Below are 22,136 nucleotides of genomic sequence, written 5' to 3' on the forward strand. Positions count from 1 at the left end.
GGATTTCCCAGGCAAGAATACTGGGGTGGGTTGCCATTTCCTTCTCCAGGAGATAAAGTTTAGATGCAAGGAGTTCATTGCTATAACAGTTTTTTGTTTAAATTTTAGACTAATATGATTTAAATACTAGAAATTGTGTTGTTTTTAGCAATATGTGTCATATTTCAGAATTATCATTGAACAAAGTATGAAACACAGATAATGACACATATCATATGAAATCACTTATACCTATGTGGAATCTAAAAAAATTATATAAATAAACTAATTTACAAAGCAGAAATAGACTCACAGACATAGAAAACAAACCTATGAGAATTCCCTGGTGATCCAGTGGTTAAGACTTCAATCCACTGCAGGGAGCATGGGTTCCATCCCTGTTAGGGGAACTAAAATCCTGCAAGCTGAGCAGTGCATTAAAAAAAAAGAAAAGAGAGAGAGAATAAGAAAAAAGAAAATAGACTTATTATTACCAAAAGGGATGGGGGGGCATAAACTAGGAGTTTGTGATCAACATATACATACTACTAGACATAAAATAGGTAAACAAAGCCCTGTTGTGTAGACCGTATTCAATATCTTGACCTATAATGGAAAATAATCTGAAAAAGAATATATATATATACACCTATATATGAGAATCACTTTACTGTACACCTGAAACTAACACAACTTTGTAAATTAATTACACTTCAATAAAAAATGGTTAATAAAAATATTTAAAACAAATCATGAAAAGGATTAATTTCTTTATATCTGAAGACTTGGACTAAGTGAAGGGAAAGAGACTTTTCAAGATTTTGAAAATAGGCTTATTGAAGAGAAACAGGTCTAAAGTCAGGCTGATAATTGAACATGTTGAATCTGAAGTTCCTATGATATATTCAGATGAAGACTGTCTAATAAGCATTTGGATATATAATACTGATACTCCCTGGGAATGTCCAAATTGCAGTTCTAAATTTTAGAGTCATTTCCATACAGATAGTAATTATAAATCATTAGATATATTGAGATTATTCAGGAGCCAGACAGTAAGTATGGAAGAGGATGCTAAAAGAATCAGGGAAGCACCAATGTTTAAGATCTAAAAAGAAAAAAAGACCCAGTGCAGCCATAAGTAAATAAATAAGAGGGGGAAAAAGAAAGAAGAGGAACTTGTAAAGAACAACAAGGATCAGCCAGATAAGTGGCAGGAATACTGAAGACTCCTTACCATCGTTGTCAAAGAAAGAGCTCAACAGTGTATTGTTTTTTGTGTTTTTTTGAGATGTCAAGCAAAAAACTGACTTCTGATTATAGGAACACAGAGATAAGAAGTGACTGAAGTAGGAGGAGATTCTGGGGAGTAGTGAAGATGGAAGTCAGAGTGCAGTGACTTCAAGAGTGAAGATAAGAGGAATTGATGATAGGGAATATAGAATTATTCAAGTGCTTTCGGAACTAAGGACAAAATAGAAGGAGAATGAAGGATGAGAAATAGTCTTTTTCATATAGGAGAGGGCTGAGGTGTTTAAATGCTGATAAGAAGGCAATAAGAAGATATTTAAAATACAAGTGAACAGTATATAGATACTCCAAGACTGAAGACAAAAAAAAAATGCACAAATACTGCATTCTACTTATTAAATCTCTCTCATACTTCTCATGGGTTAGCATTTTCTAATTACTTTATGTGTACACTAGGATTCAACAAATGTCTCTATTGTAGACAATGAGAGCCAGGCTTCCTCTCTGCTGGAGAAAAATATTATAAATAAGGAGTGGGGAAAGGCTAGAATTTTCTGACACTAGATGATGTCAGAATAAACTCATGTCAAATAAACTCATACATAGATAGAAATATAAAAGAGTGTGCATTAATACACATACATAGGATCCCTTAGCTCTGTTCACTAGAAGGGCCTAGGAGCAATAATATCCAGTAGCAATGAGCACATCTAGCATCCAGATGAATTCCTAAGTAACATTCTTTAATAACAGGAACCTGGGGCTCCTCGGGGAAGTACTTAATTCTAGGGCTGGTGCAGGATGAGTCTGGGATATCTTGTAATACCAGAAAATAAGGGAGTGCTTGAAAAAGGAAGTGGACACATCAAAAGGACACAGAAACTAGCCTGAAGGAGCGCCCAATGACAAAAGTTGAATAACTTGAGAAACAAATAATGATAATATTGAATATAACCCATAAAGTAAAATAAATATCCATGAGTTCATATTGACATAAATATAATGAGATAAATTAGAAAGAAGGAACAACTATTCCTTGCAGAAAATTTTCAATTAATAGGTGTAGAATGAATGAGGGAAATAGCCAGTCTATATTAGACAAATACAACAGTAATAATTGTTGCAGGCAAGACCCACCGATAGATGGTAAAGTCAGATGGTGAAAGTTTGAGGAAAGATGGGATTTTTGCATAGTCTCAAAGTAACTTCCTCAAGATATTTATCAATATAAAGGAAAGAAAATGGCAACTTTACTACCTGGTAGATATTAACCAAGTGATCAAGATTAATACCACCAGTAATAAGATGTACTGATATCATGCATCTTCTGATAGGTGTTTAGAACATACTATGGCCTATGTGGTAGTGGTTGTTGTTAAGCCACTAAGTTGTGTACAGCTCTTTGTGACCCCATGGACTATAGCCCACAAGTTTCCTCTGTCCATGGGATTTCCCAGGCAAGAATACTACAGTGGGTTGCCATTTCCTTCTCTAGGGGATCTTCCAACCCAGGGATGGAACCTGGGTCTCCTGCATTGCAGGTGGATTCTTTATAGCTGAGCCACCAGGGAACCTCATCTATGTGGTATTTTTGCCCCAAATGCACAACTTTAATCTAGTTATTAGAAAATATCACAGAAACCCCTTCCCTGTTGGCTCAGAGGGTAAAGAATCTGCCTACAATGCAGGAGACCCAGGTTCGATTTGATCGGGAAGATTCCCTGGAGAAAGGAATGGCTAATCACTGCAGATGGTGATTGCAGCCATGAAATTAAAAGACGCTTACTCCTTGGAAGAAAAGTTATGACCAGCCTAGATAGCATATTCAAAAGCAGAGACATTACTTTGCCAACTAAGGTCTGTCTAGTCAAGGCTATGGTTTTTCCTGTGGTCATGTATGGATGTGAGAGTTGGACTGTGAAGAAGGCTGAGTGCCAAAGAATTGATGCTTTTGAACTGTGGTGTTGGAGAAGACTCTTGAAAGTCCCTTCGACTGCAAGGAGATCCAACCAGTCCATTCTAAAGGAGATCAGCCCTGGGATTTCTTTGGAAGGAATGATGCTAAAGCTGAAACTCCAGTACTTGGGCCACCTCATGCGAAGAGTTGACTCATTGGAAAAGCCTCTGATGCTGGGAGGGATTGAGGGCAGGAGGAGAAGGGGACGACAGAGGATGAGATGGTTGGATGGCATCACTGACTCAATGGACGTGAGTCTGAGTGAACTCCGGGAGTTAGTCAGGGACAGGGAGGCCTGGAGTGCTGCGATTCATGGGGTTGCAAAGAGTCGGACACAACTGAGTGACTGAACTGAACTGAACTGAACCCACTCCAGTATTCTTGCCTGGAGAATTCCATCAACAGAGGAGCCTGGCGGGCTACAGTGTGGACTTGCAAAGGAGCTGGACACCACTGACTGAGCACACAGACACACAGTTTAGTTAACAGTACTGTAGCAGCGTTAATGTCCACTTTTGTTCATTGAACTATGGTTATTTAGATTGTTAATATTGGAGGAAGCTTGGGTGAAGGCTACATATGAACTCTGTTCTATTTTTGTAATTTTCTGTAAGTCCAAAACTATTTCAAACCAAAAAGTTAAAAAATAAATTAAGATGAATGATGGGGTCTGGAAAACAAGGGGAAAAGTAGCCTTAGGAGGTAAAGCTATGCCGCTCCCATGGAACCAGGAGGGCTAGCAGAAAGCATGAGTGGCCATGTAGGTAGGTTTACTGGCCTGCTGGCAGGAAGCTGATGGAGTTCTTCAAGGGAAGACCACTGCTGTATCCTCAATACCCATCACCTGCGTGCGTGTGTGCATGCGAGCTCAGTCGTTTCACTCGTGTGGGACTCCGTGACCCCATGGACTGTAACCCGCTAGGCTCCTCTGTCCATGGGATTCTCCAGGCAAGAATACTGGAGTGCGTTGCTGTGCCCTCCTCCAGGGGATTTTCCCAGTCCAGGGATCGAACCCGTGTCTCTTGCATTGCAGGCAGATTCTTTACCTGCTGAGCCACTGGGGAAGCTCCTATCCCCATCACAAGGTCTGCCATACAGTAATGACTCATATATTTAGTGAACTGAACAGGCTTGGGTTTCAGTCATGATTGCATCATGATTATATCACAATTTCTAGATAGGAACTTAGGAAAATTACCTCTCTCTGTGCCTCCATTTCCTGTGAAAATGGGGACAATAATACCAGTCACTGAGTCAGAAACTAATATATATTCACAAAAATCTGTTTCCTTTTCTTCCTGGACATGCAGCTAGATAATCCTTTGCAGCCTCCAATTATATTAGGCACATACTGACTGGCATATCACTGGCTCTCAATATATGTTTAATGAGAGATATGTAACTGCTGACATATTCCATTATAAATTTTGCTGCGTCACCAGTTCTTCCTTATCTTGATCCAGGTTGACATCTTGTCTGGCCATGGAGGTAGTTAAGACCAAATGAAAATTTCCTGTGGATGATTTGTTGTAAAGAATATGATTTGTTTCACACAGAACTGGTAATAATTTCCCCCTAATTATATGTCATGAAGAAAAGCAAGCATTCTCAATCCCATGACATTGCATAGAACTGGAGGAAAACAATAGTTGTGGAAAAATTTGCCAGAGTATTTCTTCCTCCACCCCCCATTTATTATAATTTAAGAATACACTATTATTAGTAGTGTGAAGGATGTTGTGATTAGAGAATGGGGAAATTGAACTGCAGCTCACAAAAACTTGCTGACTACTGAGGTGGAGTCCTGTAGGGTTGCCTTAGATCAAACCATTGGTGATTCAGATATTTTTGGCCACGTCGAGAGGCATGAGGGATCTTAGTTTCCTGAGTAGGGATGGAAACTGTGTGCCCTGCAGTTGAAGCTCGGAGTCCTAACCACTGGACTGCCAGGGAATTCCCAGTGGTTCAGATTTTGAACCTCAACTTTTCTAGTTCAACGACACAGTCAAGTCAGTTAAATGAATGAGTTAAATCCATGAATTCTCACGCCAACAAATTTCATGTGAGAATAATATGTAAACCAGGATGCTTTAATTTACAATGATAACTGTAACCAGAGTGCAGGTTGTATGCCTTATCAGCTGCTTGATACACTCTTTTTTGTTAGGAAAATATGGGAGGCCATATAGCTATAATTGGTCTTCCCAGGTGGCGCTTGTCATAAAGAACCCTTCTGCCAATGCAGGAGATGCAGGTTCAATCCTTGGGTCGGCAAGATCCCCTGGAGGAGGGCATGGCAACCCACTGCAGAATTCTTGCCTGGAGAATCTCATGGACAGAGGAGCCTAGCGGGCTGCAGTCCAGTGGGTTGCAAAGTGTCAGGCATGACTGAATCAACTTAGCATGCATACACACATAGTTATAATCAGAAAGTTTCCTGGTAAAATGAAATCTGGAGCAAGAAGAATTAGATGGGTAATCTTCTAGTTTTTATTTTAAAAAATGTATTTATTTTTGGCTGCACGGGTCTTCATTGCTGTGCTTGGGCTTTCTCTAGTTTCGGTGGTGGTGGGAGGCTACTCTTCCTTGCAGTGCGAAGGCTTTTCACCACAGTGGCTTTTCGTGTGGTGGAACACAGGGTCTAGGTGGGAGGGCTCAGTACTTGTGGACCACTAGCTGCCTTGGAGGCATGTAGAATCTTCCCAGACCAGGGATCCAACCCTGGCAAGTGAACTCTTAACCACTGGACCACTAGGAAAGTCCTAGATGGGTAATCATAAAGGCCAGGATTATCAAATTATAGTAAGTGAACATAATCATTTCAGTAGTAAGAAAATGCTTGCTAAGAGAGGTCTGCTTTTCTCTACCAACATTATCTTTGATATGAACTGAACTGAGAAAGATGTAACTCCTAGCTTCCTATTCCTTTACCCATCCGGGAGTGGAGAAAGTAACATCTGATAGGTAAATCCAGGAAGAATGACTGAAGCATGGTTGCCTGATTTCTTGTCTTCTCTCCTGAAAGTAAGGCTGCTCAGAGAGTACGTGCTTCTTCCAGGATTTAAGATTTACTTCATCCAGTGTGTTGCTTAGGGCTAATTTCTCCATTAGGCACAGTGGGCCCAGTGTCTAGGAGTCAGGATAGTTTCAGGGGCCCTGAAAATGTTTTTTCAATTTAAAATGAGAAGGAAAAAAAATGAACTTGTAAGCCAATGAAAATGTTTTAATACATAGTATTAATATATTTTTATCTATATCAGTGGAGTCCCTTGGACTGCAAGGAGATCCAACAAGTCCATCCTAAAGGAAATCAGTCCTGGGTATTCACTGGAAGGACTGATGTTGAAGCTGAAACTCCAATATTTTGGCCATGTGATGTAAAGAGCTGACTCATTTGAAGACCCTGATGTGGGGAAAGATCAAAGGCAGAGGAGAAGGGGCTGACAGAGGATGAGATGGTTGGATGGCCTCACTGACTCAATGGACATGAGTTTGGGTAAACTCTGGGAGGCGGTGGTGGACAGGCAGGCCTGGCATGCTATGGTTCATGGGGTTACAAAGAGTCGGACATGACTGAGTGACTGAACTGAACTATATCAGTACAGTCATAAAACATGGCTTTTTTTTTTTTTTTTTTAAATGATAGAAGGTAGCCATAAAGGCAGAAATGCCGTGCAAGACCCTTTGTGGCCCTGTGCAGTCTGTGCAACAGAGTAGGGAATTCTACCTAATTGAGAGGTTTGCATGACAGGTCAGTTTGTTTCTCATGAGCTGCAGCTTGCAGTTGGTCCTTATCAGTTCAAGGAGATATTTGATCCCTTATATATCTTACACTTGACCTTTATTCTCAATTTAGACAGAGGAGAGCAATGCTATTTACTGAGCTCCCTGAAGACTCCAACATCAATCACAGGAATATGTATTTATTGAATTAAGTGGAAGCAGACTGGGGCATTTGTGTACTGAGCAGGGTTACTCTGATCAATGTTGGTTAATTTCTGAGAAATTACTGTTACTTTACTTCCCATTTCTATGTTCTATGCAAATCAAATTCTTCTATATTTTGGAATCAGTCAAAAGAAAATGAAGAAACTCATTGACATCATCCTACAAATTATCCTAATTTGGAACAGGCTTTTTGAGTGATCCATCAAAGCAAATAATGAGAAATTCCATGAACAAATGTCCAATATAGGGTATATTTTGAAATACTCACATACATTCTGTATAGAACTCCAGGTAAACTCTGAAAGTATTTTATACATGGAAAAGTCACTTATGTTAGGTGATATTACATTCAGAGAGCAAGTTGGAATGACAACCTTTTCCTAGGAATGATAATGGTTTTTCTAGGAAAAAGATGATATTTATTTATTTTTCCTTCTCTTGATTAAAACTCTAGATATTGTTTTAAGTCTTAAAGTGGTTAGAGTTTCGGTTCTCAAGATGATTGAAATTTTTAGCTAACTACAATTTTATTTTAAAAATTTATTTATATTAAATTTTTTTCTTCCTTTTTTGGTTTAAAAATTTTTTAAATTTTCATTTATGTATGCTGACTTCAATTTTAAAATTCACTGAAACTCATTATAAATGGATCAAAATGAGAAAAATAGAAAATCCTTTCAAGTTCAGTTAAAGAATAAACTAATATTTATCAAGCACCTGATATATATTAAGGATTTACTTAGCTATTTTCATTCATATTGTCTCATTTAATTCTTAAAATGGTCCTCCAAGGTTATCATCCTTATCCTCACTTTACTATTTGAGGAAACTGAGGTTGGGACAGTTAAATGTCTCTGTAGAGCTCATATTAATGACATGGCAGAACTGAAAATGAGAACCAAGTTTAAAAGCCCATATTGCCAATAGACGTTTACAGACGGCCATCCATGTGTCAGTCTGGGAATGCCCTCTGCGAGTCACACTGGGGACAGGATGGGGTGAGGAACCAAGATGCCTGGGATCACAACCTTCAATTCCTGTGGTGGTTTCAACTGTAGACTTTCAAAGTTGCTCTTTAATAATAAAAAATAAAGTAAGCCCATATTATTTTCCATGTCATCATCCTACTCCTCTTAGTGGAAAATAACAATGATGATGCTTTATACCTGTATGTCTTACCTCAGCAAAATTACAACAAAACTCCTTAAGGACAGGGCCTGTGTCTTACACTTTTACAATATCCCTGATAATAAATTCTCAAGAAATATTGAGAAAGAACAAAGAATAGTTCCTGGTAGTTAAATAATGGTATTTAACTTTTCAATGGGATTTTAATGATGGAAATAAACTGTGCTCTTCTACATCTTAGTACTTATATGTAATTATTTTGACATTTTACATGAGAGATAATTTCATCATCCTGTTTAAATTCACCCTATATAAATGGTACATAAACAGGTGTGAAGCGTCTATGTTGCCATCCCTGGAATGTGTATTATGTCACCATGCTCAGATAAACTATATTTAGCCTCATTTGCAAGCTGTTGAACTCTAGGAGTTGCTCTATAAATGCATTCTGGGCCTTCTATGAATTTTCTGAAGTATTTCCTAGTTTTGCAGTACTAGGAAGAATGATATAAAATAAATAGTAAAATGATAGTTCTACAGATTTGAACCTATAGATTTGAAAACGTGAACAAACAAATGGACACTGCTTTCTGGAAGGGTAAGTGTCAATGTATTAACTAGCCCTAAGTCTTGGAAACTCATATTTGAATATGCTCAAATAATGACACCTATGTCTCTTCACCATAGGATTGATGCTCTTGCCCTGTTCCCCAGTGCCTTTTCTATCCAAATATAAATCAGCCTAAAAATGTTCCACAATCTTCAAACTCCATCCTAACTAGAAAAAGTTAAGATCTTATCTTTCAGGCAGGCTATCAAGAAACACTAACTGAGAAGTCTCAGTTCTCAGGCAGGGAACTGAGAGGAAAGTCTAGCAGGTGGAATGTGTTACTTGGCTTCAGGCCCAGTTTATATTTTCCATCAGCAAACACCACCTTAGCTTAGGGTGAAGGTCTTTCAGAATGCCCTGAACTTGTTCACTTATCCTCTTTCAATTTGAGAGATTTAAAGAAAACAGTATAAACTTTGAGAGCCCAAATGGATTTCATTATAAAGAACTTCACATTTCATTTTAACAAGAATTTACAGAAAACCTACTACAATAAACTCTTTTTGATGCCACGATAATAGTTAAACTGTTTGGATCAGAAAACAACTTAGGTTAGCTTAGGACAAAAAAAGGAGATTTATTATAAGAATATAGGAAAGTTGAAGGTATCACATTCCCTGATTTCAAACGATAAATATATAGTAAAGAAACAGAATAGTCAACAGTATATTGGCACAAAAACAGATGCATAGATCAGTGGAACAGAATCAGAGAGCTCAGAAATGAGCCCACACTTAGATGATTAATTCATCTACAACAAAAGAGACAAGAATATATAATGGGGAAGTGACAACTTCTTCAGTAAATGGTGTTGGGAAAATGGGACAGCTACTTGCAAAATAATAAAAATGATCTGCTTTATCACACCACATTAAAAAAAAAAACCCTCAAAATGGATTAAATACTTAACACCCGAAACCATAAAATTCCCAGAAGAAAACATATGCAATATGATCTTTGACATTGTCTTAGAAATATTTTTTTGTATCTGCCTTCTCAGGCAAGGGAAACAAAGCAAAAATAAACAAATGGGACTATATCAAACTAAAAAGTTTTTGCACAGTGAAGGGAATTATCAATAAGAAGAAAAGGTCAGCTACTGAATGGGAGAAGTCATTTGTAAACAATATATCTGATAAGGGGTTAATATGCACAATATTCAAAGAGTTCATAAAACTCAACATCAAAAAACCAAACAACCTGATTAAAAAACGGGCAGAGGACCCGAGCAGACATTTTCCCAAAGACGGATGACCAGGAAGTACATGAAAAGATGCTCAACATCACTAATCATCAGGGAAATGCAAGTCAAAACCACAGTGAGACATCACCTCACACCTCTCAGAATGGCTATTATCAAAAAGAACAAATAACAAATATTGGCAAGAATGTGAAGAAAAGGGTAGTTGGGAATGTAAATTGGTGCAGCCACTATGGAACACAGTACGGAGGTTCCCCCAAAAATTAAAAATAGAACTATCACATGATCCAGCAATTACACACTTCTGGGTATTTTGCCAAAGAAAACAAAAATCCTAATTCAAGAAAATGCATCACCCCTATGTTAATTGCAGTATTATTCACAAAAGCCAAGTATGGAAGCAACCTAAGTATTCATGGATAGATGAATGGATACACTACATGTGTTTGTATACGTACAATGGAATGTTACCCAGAAAGAAAAGTGAATTCTTGTCATTTCCTACAACGTGGATAGGCCTTGAGGGTATTATGCTAAGTGCAGTAAGTTAGATATGACTTCACTTATATGTGGAATCCAAAAAGCAAAACAAATTAACAAATACAACAAAACAGAAACACTCATCGATACAGAGAGCAATAGGTGATTGTCTGAGGGATTGAGGATGGGGGTGGGGGCAGGTAAGTGAAATAGGTGAGGGAGATTCAGAGATACAAACTTCCAGGTGCAAAATAAGTGAGTCACGGAGATAAAATTTAAGTATGGGGAATACACTCAATACTGTAATATCTTTGTGTGGTGATCGATGGTAACTAGAATTACTGTGGTGAGCATTTGGTAATGTAAAGAAATATACCATTATGTTGTGCATGAGGAACTAACAGTGTTATTAAGGCAATTATGGGGCTTCCCAGGTGGCACTAGTGATAAAGAATCTGCCTGCCAATGCAGGAAACGTGGGTTCTATCTCTGGGTCAGTAAGATCCCCTGGAGTAGGAAATGGCAACCCACTCCAGGATTCTTGCCTGGACAATATCAAGGACAGAGGAGCCTGGCAGGCCACAGTCCACGGGGTCGCAAAGAGTCAGACACACACATACACAATTATACTTCAACAAACAAACTCATAGAAAATAAGATCTAATTTGCGGTTACCAAAGGCAGGGGTTGGGGGAAGGAAGAACTGGATGAAGGTGGTCCAAAGGTACATATTTGTAAGATAAATACAATGGATATGACGTACAACATGATTAATAGAATTAACATTGGTGTCTGTTATATATAATAGTTGTTACGAAAGTAAATCCTAAGTTCTCATCACAAGGAAAAAATATTTTTTTCTTTTATTTTGTATCTATAGGAGATGATGAATGTTATATTTTCTGTGGTAATCATTTCAGATGTAAGCCATTATGCTGTACACTTTAAACGTGTATAATTATATCTCAATAAAACTGGAAGAAAAAAAAGGAATATAGGAATGTTTTAAAAGAAACCAAGTGGAGGGATGCAGCTGGCTCCAGGAAAGACTAGAACCAAATTGTTGCGAGCCCAGACAATATTTTCTCTCCAATCCCTCTTCTCTGCATATCCAATTCCTCTTGTCTGCTTATCCGCTTCAGTCTTCTTTCTAGGTCAGCTTCCTTTGCTCACCAGGCTTCATGCAGAATATAGTTGCCCTCAACTCCTGAGTTAACCCCACATTGGCTTAGTTGCACAAAGAAACTGCATCTCTCTGGGATCCCAAATATCTTACTCCTACTTATTTTCTTGAATAGCAGATAGATTCTTTTGGTTCAAAAAAGATACAGTGAAAACTCTTTCCAGCCTCTTCCCTCAGGCTACTCAGTTCCCTTTCTCAAGTTTGCTGCATCTCCTTCCAGAGAAATTTTATGTATATGTGATAACATTTGTCTATCTATTCTCCTATTCCCATTTTTTTTAATATGATGGCAGCATAGCATAAACTTTTTTCACTGAGCAATTTATCCTGGAGATTTTACAGAATCAGCACTCAGAGAATGCCATCATTCTTTTATAGAATTCCAAAACTTGGAATTTAATGCTGCAATAGAAAATCAGAAGTTTATAGTATGTTTATAATGTGCATATAGTACATAATCTCCAGTATTCTTGCCTGGAGAATCCCAGGGACGGAGGAGCCTGGTGGGCTGCTCTCCATGGGGTCGCACAGAGTTGGACACGACTGAAGTGACTTAGTAGCAGCAGCAGCAGCAGCAGCACAGTACATAATACATATACATATAATATATACATTTTGGGGAGCCTTCTTTATGCTTTGCCCAGTTTTCTTTTCTGTTGAGTTATTGGTCTTTTAAAAATTGATTTCCAAGTGTTTATTTATTAGAGGAAACAGTCCTTTGTCTCTGATATGAATTGCACTATTTTTATTCATAATTTTTCCTTTGATTTTACTAACGCTAATTTTTGATTTTGTCTCAACCGTAAAAATTTTCCAGGAAGGGGCTATTAGATTAAGACACCTACCCCTGGTTCATTAAGTATGGCCAGGGAAGCGAAGTCATTTTTTAATACCCTGAAGTCCACCCTATGGAATGAGGGCAAGTAAAGCTAAAGGGGAAATTGTGAGCTAGGAGGTACACTAAAAGGGGTCTATACATTTCAATGTTTAGAAGACATTTTCTAGTCACTGGAGTTATTTCTTATCTAGGGGAAAAGTTTGCAGTTTGCAGTTTGAAGATATATACCAACAGTCATCATTGGGACTGAATAAGAGAGATATATACAAATTGCTATGGTCTTAGAGGAAGTAGTTCATTACATTTGAGGTGCCTTGGAAAACTACAAGAGAAAAGACATTTAAACTAGATTTGTAAAGGATGTGACCACATGGATCATAACTCATCAGGCTCCTCTGTCCATGGGATTCTCTAGACAAGAACTCTGGAGTGAATTGCCATTTCCTCCCCCAGGGGATCTTCCTCACCCAGGGATCAAACTCATGTCTTCTCTGCCAACCTTGCAGGCGGATTCCTTACCATGGAGCCTCCTGGGAAGCCCAGAAGTGAAAATGAATGATGAGGTTACCCAATGACTCAACATCATTGGAAGTAGGATGTGTGTGATTGTCACAAGTGGAAAAGTAATGCAACTGACAGAAAGACGTCAACAGGTATGATTATAGGATGTAACATTTCCTTACTGGTAAATGATATGAAATTTCACAGTTACACAAAGCTAGAGTTACCACAATACACATGCTTCTGGACTGAAGCATGGCTTCCTATGAAAATTACTCACAAAGACACAGTACTGTGGTTACCATCACATTTACATAAGGATTATCCCAGGCACAAGTAAGCTATCTTTGCCATCTATCCTGTAGTTCTTGTTCTCTTAAGTGTTTTATTTGTTTTAATATTCTCTTTTGCCAATTCCTTTTCTACCTTTCCCTGTTAAGTCTGGAGACTGCCTGACTGGTACTTTGGCCATCCCCTTAGGGAGAAACTAGGTAAAGCAAAGATACAGTTCTTGAGACCATCCCTCAGTGGATCTAGGCTTGAGGTCTTGAAGTCCATTTCTGTAGGAAGGGCAGGATTTGGAAGCTACACTAAGGGATTTGGTTTTTCTGTTTTGTCGGTTATTGTTATTTTTTCAACAGAGACTGATTTCTCCCCTACCCTTCTTACCTCCCCACTTACTATAGCTTGAGGTATAGTATTACTGAAAAAATTGTACAGAAAGTATACAACATAATTTGATATAGGTGTATGTACATTATGAAATGCGTTATCACAATTAATACATCCCTTTACTTCTCATAGTTGTCTGTGTGTGCTGAGACCACTTAACATCTATTCTCTTGGCAAATTTCAATTCTTAAAGTCATCTCTTTAGTTCTTAGTATTTTATTCCTTCCTTTAAGATAGGTTTCCTCACTATTTTTAAAGCAGCACTTTATGACTGCCTTTTTATACATAAATAATTGCACAAAGAAAATTACTTCTTTTCATGATTGAATCCACCAATATCTGCAAGAAATACCTATCATCTACTGAGCTTTTACTTTACATGCTTTCATTATTTTAATTAATCATAAAATAGATATGAATGAATGTATTTGAGAGATGCGAAAACTGAGTTTTAGAGGGTTTAAAGTAATTTTCCCAAGGTCACAAAACTTGTAGCTCCTGTTTAGTGTGGTAAAGGAATTTTTTTGTAAAGATAAGCCCATTGATATTATTTACTTTAGATAATGGCAATATAACTCACTATCCAGTTTCTATCAGATTTAAAATGTAAAAACACGAGTTCCAGCATATGTTGGTTTTTACTTGTTAGTAAAATTCTTGCAAAATGTTATTCTGTTTAATTGGGAATGAAAACAAGTATTTGTCAGCCATTACATAAAAAAGGAAAACAAAAAAATTTCTGAGACTGATTTTCTTTTGATTTGCCATACACTGTGCTGTGGAGTAATGCTCATTCTTTTACTCATCAAATGTCCAAGGGGTGCTCTGTATAAGAGTGCTGTTTGGTAATGAGGAATACAAGGCTGAATGGGAAACAGAACCTGTCTTCAAGAAATTGATGACCTACTAAGGGAGATTATAAATATGCTGTGCTGTGTTGTGCTTAGTCGTATCTGACTCTTTGCAACCCCATGGACTGTAGCCTGCCAGGGAGATTCTCCAGGCAAGTATACTGGAGCGGGTTGCCACGCCCTCCTCCAGGGGATCCTCCCCACCCAGGGATCGAACCCAGGCCTCTCACAAGGCAGGCAGATTCTTTACCATCTGAGCCACCAGGGAAGACCATAAATATGCAAATAATTGTCGTTAAGCAGAATGCTCCCAGTCAAATTCAAAGCATAGAAATGCAAAGGTGGCATTGTGACTGAGATGAAATCACACTTAAGTTCTAAATATAAGCATGCTTAGAATTTAGCCATTAAACAGACCAAAGATGCTTTGGGTAAATATAAAATATTTGTTTATAATAAATTACAAATATTTATTACAAAAATCTGAGAAATTTTTTGAAAATGTAAATTTTATTATTTCCTTAAAGGCTGGTCTTTCATCTAAAGAAATGCCAGGGTTAATCTTATTTATTTAAAAGGTTAAGTAAGCAGTAGCATTTTGCCATTCTTCATATTCACCTGGCATTTTAAGATAATTAAATATTGTAACAAAACCAACAGGAAGATTACAGGGAGCAGAATGTGACCAGGAGTAGCACCTTGCTATTTAAGTTACATCAAAATACTCAATAATTCAAAGATTCTTAAATTTCTTCTTTAGAATTGAAAGATACACGATCTGAAATGAGAATAGCATGATAAACAATCCGTTTATCCAATGTTTTAACCTAATGCTTATGTCTCACTCTTTAAAAGATGTGTTGTACTTTTCCTATTGGCTTAGAATTTAAACCAATAAGGAAGGAGGGAATCTTTATAAATATTCACAAAGGAAGGCTAGCATTGTGAATGTTGAGTAAAGATTGCTTTGTTCCCTATTAGAGTCTGATTTTCAGAACTTTTATTTATATTTTTCTTTCATTGATATACTAAGCAAACACTTCCCCCCCCCTTTCTTCCTGGGCGATGTCTTGCTGGCTTGAAATATGTTTTCCAGTGTTAAGAATACTTTACTTCTTATTGTTCAGACCTAAGAATGTGATAAATCCTTAACAATGATCAAAGGAAAAAACAAGAATTTAAATGCCAGTTTTTAGTATCGTGCTGAACATATTTCATATGAACAAAATTAACTTTCTAGATTTGTTTGAAGTTTATAATTACTAGGATTCTTTCATTCCTCAAGTGGCATATAACACTGTTATTAGTCTCTTTTAATGGCTGTTAGGAGGCAACATAATGTTAAGGTTATATAGATCTTGCGATTTGGAATACTTTGTTAACATTTTTGTGTTTCGAAATTAATAAAAGCAATAACAGAGGTATTTGCACTGTAATTTCTAAACAGGGGCTCAAGGAAACTTTTCAAAAATACAAAAATCACACAAGGGGTAAACCTCCTTCCGTGTGGTTGGTTTCATTAGAAGATTGACCATCCCGAGATCTCTGCTTAAATATTTCGAGATTCTTAAAAAAAAACCAAAAAACCCTAGAATGTTTTCATGAGTTAAATGTTCCAATTAGACCTAAATGAAGATAAAAAATTCACTTACATTTCCCCCCGAATTTCCATTCAGTTTAAAGCAATTACTATAACAACATCGACAGACTGTCTTTTCCATGTCTGTCAGGGGACTATTTCATTTCTCTACGAAAAACTCTGATGACGGAACAAAAAGTAATTGCAAAGGGAGGGGAACAGAGGGAGGGGCAAAAAACTAATATAACTATAATCACCTCTATCAGAAAACAAGGGGGGGAAAATTCGTGTACCTGAAAACACGGAACATTTCACGATAGAACACATAAGCAGGAAAAGCAGGAAACCAAGGAAGGTAGAATTTAGGAGGGAAAAAAAAAATGGAGCAGGCTTGGGTGATAGTCTAATAACACAGTGATCGCAAAAGCGAAGAAAACCTCGTTGCTTTTTCTCGGCACCTGAACACTGAAGCTCTAAGCAGGGCAAAGGTCAGCGCCTGCGGTCCTATGTTGCAAACAGGCTCTGTGTTTTTGTGCTTCCGTCAGCTTGTTCAGAAGGCACATGGGCCGCGCCGGTTGGTACTACGCAGACCTCCGTCCCTGCCGCGACCGCCGCCGACCTCTTTGTCTCCCGGCTCCAAAGCGACCACGCCGCGTCCGACTCCCGAGCGCGCAGAGGGGCAGCGGGCCGCGCGCCCGGAAACCTCCCGCGGACAGCGCGGCGCGCGCGGAGGCGGGGTTCGCGCGCCAGCCGCCGCCGTGGCCTCGCTCGCCCAGAGTCAACTGCCCAGTTAGGCTACGCCGAGGCCGCCTGGTCCACCTCGCGGTCGTTCCCAACTTGCTGCCGGGACCCGCGACCTGGCGGGCCCGCCCCGACCAGCGAGTACGACCTTGTGTTTCTATTTTTGCTTTGGGGTATTGGGAGAGAGTGAAAGAGGCTTAGGCACGGCTGTGGTTATCGCGGTTTATTTCCGGAGAAATTTCAGGCCCCTATTGCTACGTTCACTAGCTCACAACGACTCCCGCCTTCCTCGAAAACCCGACACATTGGAAAGGGCTTGCTCCTCCATGTGACCCCACGACGAGGGAAGGGGGAAACACGTCAGGCTTTCGCTCGAGGCGGGGGAAGGCGGGCCCGATGCGGCAGAACGGGCCAGGCCGGGACCGGCTCACTGAGGGGAGACGGAGAGGCGGGAGCCTGCGGGCCGGGGTCACCGGGGCCGCCAAGGCAGGGCGGGCCCACGCGCCCCACCTGAGCCCGAGGACGAACCAGAGGTCGCGGCCCGAAGCCGGCGGGGGCGGGGGAGGCGGAGAGCAGCGATCCACCTGGGCGACGTGGCAGCCCTTCCCTGCTCTCCGAGACCCCTCCCCATTCGGCCGCCCACCCGCCCTCTCGCGGCTAGCTGCTGTGAGGCTGCTCTTCCCCGGCCGGACGGAGAGCGGCAGTGTCTCCCCGCCAGGCGCTGGCCGCGCGTCTCCCCCCGGCGGCCGTCGCGCGCGCCAGCCCTGCGCCGCGCCGGAGAGCGCTGTGGTGGCGGCGGGAAAGGGCTGCGGACCCGCGTCGCACACTCGACGACGCGGCCCCGGCCTCGACTCCCTCCGCCTGCTTCTGGAGCAGGTAAAGGCGGCGGGTGGAAGGCGGAGCGGCGGGGCTGGGCTGAGGGTCGGGAAGAAGGGGATCCCGGGGTCCCCAAACCCGAGCGGAGGGCCTGAGGCAGCAGCGGGAGGCGCTGCGACCGAAACCGCAACCCCCGGACGTGGAGGTCCGGCGCGGCCGTCTCTAGTCCGGCCCGCGGGCCCGGTCGCCCTGGCGGAAGGGAAGTGAGGCGTCGGTGAGAGGCGGGCCCTGGCTCGCCGCCCGAGGTCGGGCGAAGGCGAAGGCGAAGGCGGAGGCAGTGGCCGCTTTCTGGCCTCCCAGCCCCAGCGGGCCTCCGGGCCTTTGACACACCCCTCTCCCCCCCTCGGGGCTTCCCTGTTAGTTCCCGTTGGGACCTGACCTGGCGGCCCTCCGAGCTCCTTCGGCTTTCCCAGGCGGAACCTTCTTGGAACTTGGGGCCACCCTCCGGAGCACGTAGCCCTAGCACAGCCGTTTTATTTACTCACTTCAGTTTCAAACACAGCCTCTCACTCCGCAAGTTCTGATTTTGGGTACTGTGGGGAGGCATTCCCGGTTACTGGTATCTGTGTCTCTTTGATCGTCGTCCTACCACCCTCCCCCGCGGCAACTTTGATCCTCACTGACTCCCTCCTTGAGCCCTACTGTGATCCGGACTCTCCAGAGAGGTCCCTTTGAAAATCCGTCTTGGGTAGAGTAAGTCATCCGACCCGGGGCAGTTTATTGCTTAAGCTCTTTTGGTTAAAACGTGGTACCTTTTTTTTTTTTTTTTTTAAATTTTTCTTTTGTCTCTCAGAAAGAGAGATAGAGTAATTAAAAAAAATGTAAATGCCAGATCACGCTCAGTGTTGGCTTGGAAGAATCTTCTTTTCTGCAACAATCTTTAGAACTAGAATCTGATATTTGTGGCACGGACAGGTTTGTACACATTCTCGCCATGCAGTGGTTGTAATGTCTCCATAGCACAGTTCTGACTTCAAGGCAGGATTGGCTGGTTTTTCTACTCGGCATCTTTAAGCCAATCAAGAAGCGCTGCTTGCCTGGAGACTGGATAACTCAGAAAAGGTGGAGATTGGTTGAGCTCAGAGAAGAAAATCTTGGAGATGAACCTGCCTTCTCAGAAAACAGTGTCTGATTTGCAGCTGCCTCTCGCCCCCCACTTAAAAAAATGTTTTTTTTTTTTTCATCTCAACAGCATCCTTTTCATTCTGTTTTTATTATTTCCATTGTTTTTCTCTCAAACGCCTGGCTCTCTTTTGTAACTCTTTTTAACCCTCATCTTTCAATTTTCAATGAAAGAATTCTTAAAAGCGTTAAGAAAGGTAAACGTCATGTGTTTGTGTTTTGATAAACAGCGTGGTTCAATTTTCTAACTTTGCCCGTTTTGCAAGGTCAACTTAAATAAACATTTTTTTGTTCCTTTGCCAGAGCTTTACTATTCAAGTGGCTGTGCTAGGACGGCGGGGTGTGGGGGCTACAGTGATGGAGATGGTGAAAAGAATAGGAAAGAAATGGCTGCTTTTCTATAAGAATACTGCACTTTAGTTCATGAAAAAAGACATATAAAACCAAACCCGGGACAAATCAGCATTTAGTACTTAACGAATGTCAATTTGTGCACCTGTTGACTTTAGCTGCTTTGAAGGGGGTAGTAAAGAGGACTAAATACTGGACTTCATTGAAAAAGTGGGCTTAAGTTATGGAATGTTTTCTCTTTATCGAAGTAGGCATAGTATCTGTACACAATAGAGGCTAAATAAATAGTATCACTCAAGGGGCATTTTTTTAATACTGTGTGAGGATTTTCTCTTAAAATCTCCCTTTTCTTCATGATTATCTATGGTTATGCATCTTTTGATATGCAAAGCAGTAACCATTTATAAGTTAATGTGAATTTTAGAAAAGAGCTACCATCTTTGCCTTTCTTCTATTCAGCTTTTTATATGCAAACTCACATTGTAAGTCTTGGGAAGAATTTCAGTTTTTTTAGATCAAACATTGGATCTTAGCAGATCACATTATTAAATGCCTGTGGTAGTAGTTTTATTAGGAATTAAAGAGATTGAATTTTTTTAAAATATATATTTACAATGCCAGACAATGAGTAAGCCAAATGTCATTAGGATTATATCTGGACTCTTAACTTTTAATAATGATCCTTCCATCTTTTATTGGATTTTTGTAGCTGTATCATTTAATCTTACAATGTTACTTTAATATGATATAGTATATTAGAATGAACTTTCCCCATGTGTCTTTAAAATTTTTAAAAATATGTTCGCTCTATTTATTAAATTTAAGAATTAGCTTGGGAGACTGACGTGAATAATATTTAATTTTTCTGTTCTGAAGCAGGCTGTCTTTTAAAAAAATTTTTCTTTTGTCTTCGAATTTTTTCTTCTGGGTGTAGTGTCTTCACTGTTCTCCCTGCCTTCCTCCTCTTAAACTCTCTGCTGACCTACTTCAAAATTTAGGTGGTATATGTTGTCAAGTTTGCTTTGCTTTCTTCCCCCAGCAGAGATAATCACATACTCATCATATTACCTCTGAACCTTTAACGTACTATTTCCACTATCCACGTACTGCTATATGGAGTTACCTCCTCCCTATAGTAGCTGTGAGTTTCACTGAATTTTACTCATTTTTTCCCCCTTAATTCTAGTTCCAAAGCTATAGTTGTGTAGGTATTAAATAAATATTGGCATGAATAAAGGAGATTTTTTTTTTTTTTTCTATTCTTTTTTTGACCTTGCTGCATGGCATGTGGAATCTTAGTTCCCCAACCAGGGATTGAACCCAAGCCCCCAGCAGTAGAAGTTCAGAGTTAAAGAAGATATTTACTCTTAAAAAATATTTCTCCCAGTTACTGTCTATATGTAGAAAATTCTTATATCTCCAACCCAGAGCTATTTCTTGATAAATTGACTCAGGTTATCATCTACCTTCATAACACATTCATTTGTATTCTCTCACAGGTGACTCAGACTGAGCATATCCCAAACTATAGTTATTATCAACCTTCCCTTTCCCAGCCTCAAAACAAAAATATGAAACAAGCTACCTCTTCTTCCTAGGGGAAGATTATATGAGATAATGCATATGTGGTAAGAATTTGATAAATAGTAGGCACTGCTAATAATAACTTGGTAGAAACCTGGGCTGTTCCTTTCCTTCTTTTCATTTTCTAATAGATCACTGAGCCCTGTTGGATTTTTGCTCCTTAGTATCTCTCCTTTTTTGGCCACATTGTGAGGCCTACAGGATCTTTATTCGCTGACCTTCATGTTCCCTGCAGTGGCAGCTTGGAGTCTTAACTACTGGACTGCCAGGGAAGCCCCGTCTCCTTAATATCTCTTGAATCTGTATCTTTTTTCCATTTCCAGGCTACCATCCTACTCAGTGGTTAGCATCATCTCTTACTTGGATTGCCACAGTAGCCTCCTAAATGGTTATCCCTGCTTGCAGTCTTGCCTTCCATCCACTTTATCCCACTGTAGCTAGAGTAATCTAACACATTTAAACCCTTAACTCCTCAGGTCAAAACATTTTGTGTGTGTGTGGCTTTTAATTGCCTTCAGGATAAAGTCTGAACTTCTTAATTTGGCTTTCAGGATCATGATCTGGCATCTGTTAACTTCTTCATCCTCTGTCACTTTTTCCTTTTGCCCTCAATATGTTAGTCATATTCAGTTACTTCATTTCTCTCTCAAGATGCCAAGTTTGTTAAGTCTACTTGAGTACAGAAGCTTTCCTCTGTCTGGAATGCCTTCCCTTGCTCCCTGCTTCCCTCCCCTTTGGTTTTGTTAGCTCATACATATCTTTCAGATCTCCATAGAGGTGATGCCTCTCCTGGGAAGCCAGTCCTCTACTTTCCCTAGCATTCTACATTATTGTAATTGCTCATTGTCATCTCACCCCGTCCTGGTTAGAGTATAACAAAAGAAGTAAATTGACTACCTTAAACCATGACATGAGGAATTTCCCTGGCTTTCCAGTGGCTAAGACTTCTCCCTTCCACTGCAGGGGGCATGGGTTGATCCCACATCCTTAAACTAAGAACCCACATGCTATAGCCATGAAAGAAAAGAGATGCGGTTTGTGTAGATTGTATTAAAGGGAATTAAATAGTAATATTGGGGTTTACCTAGTAGGGAAGAGAAAGACCTATCTGATAGATGCAAGTTTTCTAAGTAGGAAAGGCATACTATGTAGGTCCTTTTACAGCTTTAATTAAATATATCTTTACATATAAAGATGCAGATCTTAGTTCCCTGACCAGGGTCAGAGTTGGCAGTGAAAGCGCAGAGTCCTAACCACTGGGCTTTCAGGGAATTCCCAGTTCTT

At 40.0% G+C, this 22,136-nt stretch overlaps 2 protein-coding genes across 6 annotated transcripts in view; one reads left to right on the forward strand and one right to left on the reverse strand.

Annotated features, from left to right (window-relative positions):
- Positions 1–18,497, reverse strand: part of LOC121819831 (basic proline-rich protein-like) — a 68,523-nt gene extending 50,026 nt beyond the window's left edge. The window contains exons 1-2 of the mRNA XM_060417737.1: positions 18,385–18,497; positions 16,637–18,254 (exon numbers count right to left, since the gene is read on the reverse strand). Coding sequence (XP_060273720.1) covers positions 17,183–18,254; positions 18,385–18,497 — 1,185 coding nt within the window. The 3' untranslated portion in view covers positions 16,637–17,182. The remainder of the gene's footprint in view (positions 1–16,636; positions 18,255–18,384) is intronic.
- N4BP2 (NEDD4 binding protein 2) overlaps positions 16,722–22,136 on the forward strand; it is a 73,885-nt gene continuing 68,470 nt past the window's right edge. For 4 of the 5 annotated variants that reach the window (XM_042251325.2, XM_042251326.2, XM_060416986.1 and 1 more), the window contains exon 1: positions 16,722–17,060. The gene's annotated coding sequence lies outside the window, so the exon portion shown is untranslated. Of the gene's footprint in view, positions 17,061–17,679; positions 17,796–22,136 lie in introns of those variants that run through there. The other variant, XM_042251328.2, reaches the window with a different exon arrangement.

Source organism: Ovis aries, chromosome 6 (genome assembly GCF_016772045.2).
Source record: "Ovis aries strain OAR_USU_Benz2616 breed Rambouillet chromosome 6, ARS-UI_Ramb_v3.0, whole genome shotgun sequence".
Lineage (NCBI taxonomy): Eukaryota > Metazoa > Chordata > Mammalia > Artiodactyla > Bovidae > Ovis > Ovis aries.